We start from the raw sequence: 10116 nt of genomic DNA, 5'->3' as shown, positions 1-10116 counted from the left end.
ACACACACACACTTCTATATACCACCATTACACATCACTAACTTTGTGTCTCCTCCCTCCCGTAGTGTGTCCTCTCTCTTTCTCCTTGTACCTTTCTCCAGGTTGCCCTGGCCCTGGAGCTCTATGTCTCTGAAGAGCAGTCACCAGCCACATCGACCTGATCAGTGTTTGATTGTTGTGTCTTGTTGCTTTTCTTCTTTGGTCTCCCCTCTATCCACTCACCCCAACCGGTCGAGGCAGAAGTCCTAATCATTAAAGCGGACTAAACTTGTAATATCACAATGTGAGTTTGACGCAGATCGTCTTGAGAATCTCATCAAAATATAGATTATTCTGGGACGCCCCGTAGCCGATGTGGCTATGGTGCAGTGCACCGTGTACTTGGCAGCACACTGCGTGCATGATGATGTCAGATCGCATCCGGGAACCGACATTTGTCGCAGGTCTCCTGTGCTCTCTCTCAGCCTCCCTTGTTTCCTGTCTGCCTTTTGGAGATTCACTGTAAATAAAGGCTAAAAGGACAAAAATATAACCAAACTATATTATTCTCCTAAGGCATGTTTTCTATAATTTTATAATATAATTTGTTTTTGTTTTTTTAATATGGACACATTCTAATTGTTATTCACACAACAGTCACAAATCAACAGCATATAAATCATGTCATGTGTTGCAGCTCATGATATTTAAACTAGAAATACCTCAGCGATGATTTCACCGGTGATGGCACTCCCATGAGTTTAGAGGAGGTCAAGGAGAGCTCTGGCTCGTTCATCTCTTCACAATGTATCTGGTTAGTCATTTTGTTGACTGGAGTTTTGGAGAGAAGCCTGTGAGCACAGTAGTTGTTTCTTAGGCCATGCAGTTACATTCACAGGTGCGAAAACTCAAACTGTGAAGTTATGGCACATGCTCGCAGGAAAGGGAAAACACGCCACATTTCTTATGTCAATTACCATCAGGCAAAACACACACAACGTCTGGAGCACATATGCACATGCTAAGACATACACTACATATCCTCCGTACACACGCGTAGCAGCCTGCCAAAAGTGTGTGTGCTACATCGCTCACTCCTTGTCTCTCTGTGGGAGTGATTTTTTGGTTAAGGTGGGGGAGTTAACACTTCAATGAGCAAACAACAACAGAATATCCAGAAATACATTTTGCGGTTCGCAGTCTGAGCGTTTGGTTGATCACACCCGGTATGAGTTCGGGTGACTGGAGGCTGAACAACTTGTACTGTGCCACTTGATGACAACTTGAAACCCACAGTGACATAAGGACTGCGCATAAGGATGAAAAAGCTATGGTGCATCCATCTGTTGTGTTTGTTACTGGAAAAGACGCATTCCTATTGTTCCTGTTGAGGAGTGAATCACCAAGAAGAAGTTTTCCAGAATGTAGAAATCCAAAACCTTATTCATTTACAGTCCTCTGTTCAGCTAACTTTTTTTTTTTTTTCCTATGACAGATTTCGGACAGCACCTGGCACCAGTGCAACAGGACTTGTGGGAGGAGTGGTGCAGTGGAGGGAACCGTGCCATAAAGGAAGCACCCAAGCTGGGCATTAGCCACTAAAAGACTGAGCACTGAACTCAACTGGCACCTTCAGCAGTGGGCGGTAAGAGGAGGAGGCCATGTGGACCGCACGCCTGCTAGTTCTCACCAGCCTCTTCGCACCAGCCGCTCTGGGTGAGTTTGGCTCATTAGAGCAAGTGTGTGTTTGTCTACATAAACTTGCAGATGTGAGCAGAAAACATACCCCTTGCATTTTGTGACTGGCGTGGTTTGAAGCTGTATCCGAATTTAATTCATTTTGCTATTTTAGTGCCAGATTCTGTCAAGCAATTGCAATAAAAGCCTCTGACTTTCTGTCAGTCTTGTTTTAACTGTCTCTCGCTAATTAGCAGTTTTTTGCTCCCTAAACTCGGTGAAACTTCTTTTCTACACTTTTTTCTTGACTTTCTCTCTTTCTTTCTTTAATTTTCTATTTTTAGACCTGTCCCTCTTCCTCCTGGCTCCATCTCTTGCTCTTCTGGCAATAGGAAATGAAGTGAAATTACTTTCAAAGAATAATTAACACTGCTTTGGCTTTGTGGTGTGTTTAGGCCAGCGAGGATTGCAGCAGGAGAAAAAGAGAGACTTCTTTTATCATTTCACACATTAAGATCTTAAGATTAATTTGCAAGTTCTTTTGTTTATCATGTCTTCCTAAACGGAAGCCGCTGTAGTTTTGCAGCGTTTCCCTTTGGCCTTCTGTGGGTTGTTTCAGAGGCAAACAAAATTAAGTCATTTAAATTCAGATTAAAAGAAGTCGGTGATGGTGGTTGGGTGGTTTGTGGGCTAACGGAAGTGTGTGTGTGTGTGTGTGTGTGTGTGGATGGGGGTGGTTGGTCATAATCGTAGCGTTTAGACGTAGTGAGAGTGGCAGTGGCCTATAAAAATGTTAATTTGATATGGTTAAACAATTAATGGGATATTTGAAGTAATTGAATTGTTTTTGTGGCCTGATATCCATGCAGGGTGGCGACATGTGGATTTTAGAGCCCGACCGGTACATGAGCAGATCTGTCGATTTAACCTAATTGCAGATTAATCGGTGTTTATAATGGCCGACAAGTAGCAATAGATTCATATTATTAAATGAGCATGCAGCATATTATAAGCATACAAACAGGAAGATTCCAAACGTACGCACATTTTTTTTTTAAGTGAACAAAAAGCTACTAGGTGCCTCTTGGGACTGGAGGAGATGGATGGAGAGCAACTGTAGGACAACCAACCTCAAACAATTAGAGTCACACAAGCTTGATAAGTTGTTCAAAGATGACAGATGTCTGAGAAAAGCAGTGGAGACAGTTTCATTGGAAGGAATTAATCTATAATTTTACTTACTGTAACCTATTTACCATAAATGTAATATGCTTCAAATTAGTGCAGTATTACATGCTCATTATACCGTAACTTTCTGCAACAGTGACTGCGTTCTCCTCGCCTCCAGGCTGCCAATGATCTTAGTTTATTCCAGTGTGGTGTGAGAATGTAGGATAAAATCATTCATCAGTCTCAAAAGCTGTTTGAACCACTGGGAAAATGGTCAGCAGCCGTGTATGCATGATTTGCCATAAATGGGCTGAAACGTGCAGAAACATCGGCGCTGTCCTTCAAACCAATCATTCTGGTTTGTTACTGATACCCCAATAATCAATCACACATTGATCCCAGATAGGAACATGTGACGGCAAACTGACAAACCCTCTAGTTGCTGTGGTGTTTGGGGCCGTGTCTAATGCCCTAAAAGAATCCTGTTTAAACAGTTCAGGCTTGGTTTAACTCTAAATGAAGTGATTGACATCCACAGTAAATAATTTAGCCATTTTATTTAAATAAAAATCTGTTAACACCCACCGCAACCCTGGTGCTATAAGCAGACATGGTCAGAGTTTACCAGTGAATTGTTCTGCAGCTGGGGAAGCTTAAGTGGGAATGTTCACCATAATAACATGCATGTTTCTCCCCGAGAGTGTTAGAAATGTCTGATCCAGGAGCTGCTGCCCTACATGGGGGTCTCTACTTCCCTTTTGTCTATATACAGTCAGGCACAGACACACACAGATGAGTCAAACACAAGGACTAGCACTGTTTTGTTGATTCACATGACAGTTTTCACATATAATACTCACATCCTAAGTGCAAAAAGAAACGTACAAATGCACATACCATGTCAGCAAGGAGTCTGCAATTGAAGCTGCACAGCGTCCTGCCCTTTGTCTTCATTTGTATGTCAGCACATACCCAGCTGTCTGACACTACACTCGTCTAAAGAAAATGAGGAATATTTCTGGACAAGTGTCAGAGCAGGATGATAAAAAAAGCAATGATAGAACAGAGCTTAAGGAGCGATGGGGAATGGTGGCTGAGCGTGGGTGGAGTTATGTGTCTTTTGTTTGTGTTGTGCTGTGTATTTCCTTGTGTACGTGTAGCTACAAAGTGTAGTCTTGAAAGATTAATAAAAAGTTCCATCACAGATGCTGTCACTGAGTCGAAAAATAAGTAGAATGCATCCCTGTCATTGTTTTGGTAACAGTGAATCACAATGGAAAGGCAATGCCCAGAACACTGGCAAGGATTTTATATTCATTCCACTTAATACCACCGCCTGGAATCAGAGACGTAGCTGCTATAATGGATGACAGTTTGTGGACCGATCCGTGAGACAAAAGCGTAGAGTCTGGCACATACTGTATTTTCATGGCCAGATACTAGTACATACATCAAGCCTGGATGCAGATATCATCCCGCTAGGGGTGGGGGCTCAGTACGTAATGAGTGATGGATACAAAGAGGCTGACGTGTCCCTCATGCTTCTGTTCAGGATATGCATGTAGCTCTGAGAACAGTGTCAGGTGAAAGGCTAAGCTGCAATAGGCTAAGAAACCCTGAACATATAATGTCCATGTTGCTTTGCCCTTCTCTCAGTTTGAGTCGCACGTTACCGCACTCCCCTGCTGAGCTTGGGCAAAGTTGAGCGCCAGCTGCCAACGTGCACCTTTCAAACACCCTCTGCCGCTCACGCCGAGGTATTTAGCACCATTATGCAAAGTTTAGCTGTTTCTAACAAAACAAGTGCATTAAATTCCACAGTAACGTCAACCTCATTGTTCCCGCACACGATCCACTTAATTAATCTCCTTGTGCCAGGGCACCGACTCCATCCGCTAAGGCATCCGCAGATTTGCCTAATTTGCTTAATTAATTAAACCGATGATTTATTTGAGCTCATATTTCAAAGCAGGAGAAAGTTCTTTGTGAAGCCTGCCGAGGCAGGTACTGTTGTGTCTGCGAGATGCCTCTTGAAGCGTTGACAATAAGTGGGCTTTGGAGTGGGTGGATGTCAATCATTCATTTGCAGCGGCAGATACTGTGCAGGGGTAAATTATACATGCATTTAAATGCAACTTTAAATTGAGTGAGCAGCTTTCAACAGTGTCTCGGTTGTATTAAGGTGAAGTGTGGGGATAATTACAGGTGAATTGTTTCATTCTGGTGAATGTAAACAAAAGAACAGACTGCGAGCTTTGTACGGCCCAATTCTCAGAAGAAACAGGCCTTTTGTATATTTTGAGGTGTAATATAAATGGGTGGTAGAAGGCTGAAAGTTACTGACCTGATGAAAACACAGTGGCTCACCAGAGGTTTTAATTTTTATCCTTTGTGGGCCACAGATGTCTGTGCAAGATTTCATGGCAATCCACCCAACAGCTGTTGAGATGTTTCAGTCTGGATTAAAGTGGTGGGCTGAGAGACGCTGCTCTCTCTCACACTGCTACCTTGGCTTTACACTCATCTTTCCAACCTCATCTTTTCTGTCGGGGCCTGTGAAAGATAGAATGCCTCATTCACAATGGAAGAGGCATACGCACGTGAGCGTGGATTTAAAAATACACAGAGCATCCCTCAAACCGGGCCTCGGAATGTGGAGCGCAGTGCACGTACAGTACTGCTTCAATAAATGTCAAGGCACGGCCGCAAACGCACTAAACAGGAACAGGCAGGAAAACGTCAGCTTGTTGACATTAGCGCACCCTCAATGCACGGTCACTGCGCTTGATTTATGGTAGCATGAAATTATAGCTCTGTATATGATGAACATAATTCATCTTAGTTTGAGGGATGGTTAAAAAAGAAACTGATTTTAAAAGCAAAAGTGTTGCTTTTGAGCACAGAGTTCTCCCTTGCACACATTTTATTCTGATGACAGAGCAGTTTATGACAGAAGTTTATTTAATTTTCTTACATGACTTTGGCATAAAAGTTTGATCACTGTGACGATGCCTTAGGTGTAACAGATTTTTTTTATTTGTCTCCCTTTTTTCCTTGTCCCATAAGCTACACAAGGCTTCTTGAAAATAGATAATAGTGTTGCAGTTGTGGGAAAAAAAAAGACTGTTTTTATTCCTGCCCTAAGGGTGGCCTCCACAGCTGTCATTTGAATGACATCGCTCTGTTTTGTAGCAGTTTTAGCAGGTCTGACTTTGCCACGATGTGCAGCCTTATTTGAATATTATTTTTTAAATCAGAATTTAAAGTAAACATCCCAAGTTTTGAAATGTATTTCACTTTGTATTCACTTTGTTCTCATTTCCATGTCATCCTCAGTAACATTTTGTGTGGCATTTGGCATGGCACTCAGAAATCCCTTTCTCTTTTTTGTTCTTCTATAATGAGAGAAAAATCAATAGCTGCTTGATATGGGGAATAAAAAAATGGCCCTTGCCCGCCCATGGCATCCATAGCGACTGCTTGACATTGCCAAATTGCTGTCAGAACTTGCAACCCGAGAGGACTGAATGACAGCAACATTAGGAATGGCAGGGTGGGGTTAAATACCTCAGCATGTTTTATTGGTGTCCTTACTGGGACCTGTGTATATCTTCCAAATAAATGAATTAGACTCCCCGTCCACTCAGCCTGGTTGCTCCGGCCTAATTTGGAAAACGCTGAATGATGCCGTTTAAAGTGGATTTGCAGCTGGTTGAATGGTGTTTAATGAGGACAGATATCGACAGCAAGGTCAAGTGGCAGTGGATGTTAGTTTACATTAGGCTGCATAATGTTGGCGTGCACGTGGCACATACAATATGAGTTTGTGGTGTCTGGAGACTGGGGAGACAATTGTAAACCTGCAGACCAGTTCACAGGGCAGAGATGGTGGGTGTGCGATACCACAGGGTTTCCCACACAGCATAACAGGGGTCAAGCAGTAATTTTGGGGTGAGGGCGGAATGTGAGGAGCTGAACGGGTAAAAAGAAACCGCACAGAGAGACGGTGCTGCCACTTACTGTATGCTTTACCCAATTTGTGAAATGAATTACCGTTTCCTTCCTGAGCCACACTGGGAGATTTATACGAGCAACTTGTGCTGTTTATCTCTCGCCTGTAAAACTAATCCATTTTGTCTACAAACATGTAGCTGTTTGCATAATACTGTATGTGAAGTATTTGCATTCTGATGACACAGTAAGATTGGCCAGATTATTACATGTTGCAGTGTTTGACAATCCAGTGCTGTACATGCAGATCTATCAGCTTTCCTTACCTCCACCAGAAGGATTTCACAATCCTGTGTGAGGTTGACAGTGATGTGTGAAGCGTGGTGCCACCGTGTCGTCTCCCCACCGCCGCCGACCCCACCCACATAATGATTTGTTTCTGCAGAGTACATGATTGCAATACGTGCCTCAAGGCCATACTATGCGCATTATGCTAATTATTCAGATTAGCTTCTTCCCTTTTAAAATACGTCACTAATAACATGGATTGATATCGAGTTTTTAATATGCATGTCTGTGTCTTTGTGTGTGTGTGTGTGTGTGTGTGTGTGTTGTGGCTGGGCAGTTAATTGAATTTCATTTTCAGTTACAATTTTGGCTTTCAGTGAATATGAGAACAGGATAATTACAATAAAATGATTTGCTGCACTCAATTTTGAAATGAGTCAGACGATTCCTTTAAGATACTGCTGTGTTTTAAAAAAAACGCTAATACACTGTCAAGACTGTTTATCTACTGTCTAGCTGGCTCGATCCCAGCCTGTCTTTCGTATTGGTGAGACTGTTGATCTGGTTGTAGTGTTTTTGCCAGTGCTTGGTGATAGTGAGACATTCAGATCTTGTTTTAGTGAAGGCTCTCTGAGAGCCTGGGGATGCCTGCTTACTGTGTGTAGCAAACGGCATGTAATAGGTTGCAAAGGGATGTTCTACAGTATTTGTTCCAGTTCAGATATGCTGATACTTCCTATTGATAAAAAAAAGCTGTTATAATGGCACCCTGTCATCAGAACAAGAAGGCACAAATGAAGCCAACGGACTTTTAAAATTTGTATTTATCCGTATGAGAGCATCTAAACAACTGGGTCTCTGCTTCCACTTTGTCAGTAAGTCTTGATTATAGTGCTGTTTGGTTTGGTGGATGCGGTGTTGTCACTGTTGAGTGTTCTGGAAGCAGATGGGGGCATTTAGCAGAAGAAATGACATGTCAGAGGACAGGGAGAAGTAACACCGACTTTATTTGACCAAGAAAGGGAAAAACCAAAGGTGTAAAGGTTTAATTAGTTATTGTTCTTTGTGATCTCTCTCTTATGTAGCACTCAAGTAATCGGAGTGAATTTTAATGTATTCATACACAAGCAAAGACTAAAGATCAGATACAGTTTGCCTCCAATTACAGTTCAACTGGGCCAGTTATGGCTAAGATGGTGCGAGACCCTGCTCAGTTGCTGAATAAACCAAACATGCACAGTAAGAGGCGATTTGGCCCCGAATCAATGAGAAGTATTGTAAAGTCTGCATTTGGAGCAAAGCGGAGGGGGTGGGGGATCAAATGATACCGTGGCATAGATTAGACCACGAGATCTTGAGGTTAAGAGAGAGTGGGAGTGAATGATAGAGAGGTGATGGTGTAGGGGAAGCGGGGCGATACTGGAGACGGCCTTCAATATGGCCCTGTGGCCTTGTAGGGGAATTCAATACAGCCATTGACAAAAGAAAGCTTCCATTGTGAAGGAACAGCCTCCTTTGGGAAGCAGTTCCATTTCCTTATTAATTGCGCTCTCAATAAAATAAAGAGGGAGTAGAGAAAAGAACGGATACAGCTAGAGAAATTGTGGCCCTCCTTGTTTGGAAGGATGCCAGGGTCAAGTAGTTTACAGTCCCAGTGCTTTACAAAGGAAAATACACCGTAGTTTATACAGTTTATGTACTGCACACACAGATATCGGCACGCTCACTCTGTGCCGTTTTCTGTACTATCTCAAGCTCCACACACACAAGTACACACATCTTCCTTATTGGGCCCCATCACATCCTCTGCAGATGTACAGTATCAGGGCCCTGGAGGTCACGGCTCGGCCTCTGTCTCGCACCACAGCTGTCAGCCATGGGAGGAGTTGTCATGGATCACTGATTTCTGGCCAAATGCACTCCCTAAAGTAGCTCGTGAGCCTCTGCATAGAGGATCACTCTGTTGTATTACTCGGGTCATATTTTCCTATCTTTTTTTTTTTTTTATCTGTTATGATAACATTGTGTTGCTCAGAACATGGCAACAAACCACAAGCAGTCAGACAATCGTAGAAGTTAAGTGACGTACTGTTGGTAAGGATCCCTTGTTTCACAGGAAAACGGCAGAGGTCAAAGGGGCAAAGCTGAACCAGGGGTGTGGCGTATTAAATGTGATCCATATTTTCCTATCTGTGGCAGTCGATCGATTTGATTACAGAAGAAAATTAATTTGAAAACTATTTTGATAGTCTTCAGACCTCTGCCTCCTTGGTATATTATATCCTACTCTGTTTAATATTTGGTTCCATCACTACAATTTCCAAGCTTTTGCTTATTTCTGACATCCTCTGTCTATTGTTTATGTTCTGTTTGACTGTATTATGCAACTCTAGTCATAAAAAATGTGAAATGTCCCATCAACATGTTGCTAAAGGTAAATACAGAAGCCACTAAATTCTGAATACATAAATGTGAATGTTTATCCTTTGATCATCTTCCTGACTTTATTCTCTGTGGTCTGTTTCTTCTCCTGCACGGCTCTACAGCTGCTTCAAAGCCATGTCTGATGCCTCTCCAGTGGTGAGGTGTGTGTGAATGTCCGGCCAATTATTACATATTATCGCCCCGTTCATGACAATGGCTGTTCGAAACGGAGACTGAAAACAGTGTAGCAGAGTGAAGATGTGTGTTTTGGGAGGCGGGGGTAGAGGGTAGGAGCCGTAACTTTCACAGACACCTCCCTGTGCCTGGGACCATACAAAAGACTAACTGTGTCAAATGAGAAAAATTGCAGGTGCACATTCCCCAGTGGTGCACTCCCTCTTCCCTCCCACTCTGCACACACATATTAACACTTGCTAGCACACACACACACACACACACACATGCCATGCCTCCATGATCACTGCCCCCCTGATGTGGTGGCAGGAGGAGAGGGGTGGGGGTTAGGAGATCCTTTTTCACTGTGATAATACACTTCTTTCTCTGCCATGAGATGGACTGAGGAAAGGCTTGAAACTGGAGAAGCTGAGTGAGCGATGTCATTCTGCA

General features: G+C 42.9%; 1 protein-coding gene across 1 annotated transcript in view; it reads left to right on the top strand.

Annotated features, from left to right (window-relative positions):
- LOC109966524 (adhesion G protein-coupled receptor L3) overlaps nucleotides 1–10116 on the top strand; it is a 202435-nt gene that overhangs the window by 59991 nt on the left and 132328 nt on the right. The window contains 1 exon segment of the mRNA XM_020611408.1: nucleotides 1475–1695. Within this exon segment, the coding sequence (XP_020467064.1) occupies nucleotides 1641–1695 (55 nt within the window). The 5' untranslated portion in view covers nucleotides 1475–1640.

The sequence above is a fragment of the Monopterus albus genome, unplaced genomic scaffold (genome assembly GCF_001952655.1).
Source record: "Monopterus albus unplaced genomic scaffold, M_albus_1.0 scaffold113.1, whole genome shotgun sequence".
NCBI lineage: Eukaryota > Metazoa > Chordata > Actinopteri > Synbranchiformes > Synbranchidae > Monopterus > Monopterus albus.
The sequence above is the reverse complement of the archived record's forward strand: the minus strand, read 5'-3'. Positions and strand labels throughout refer to the sequence as shown.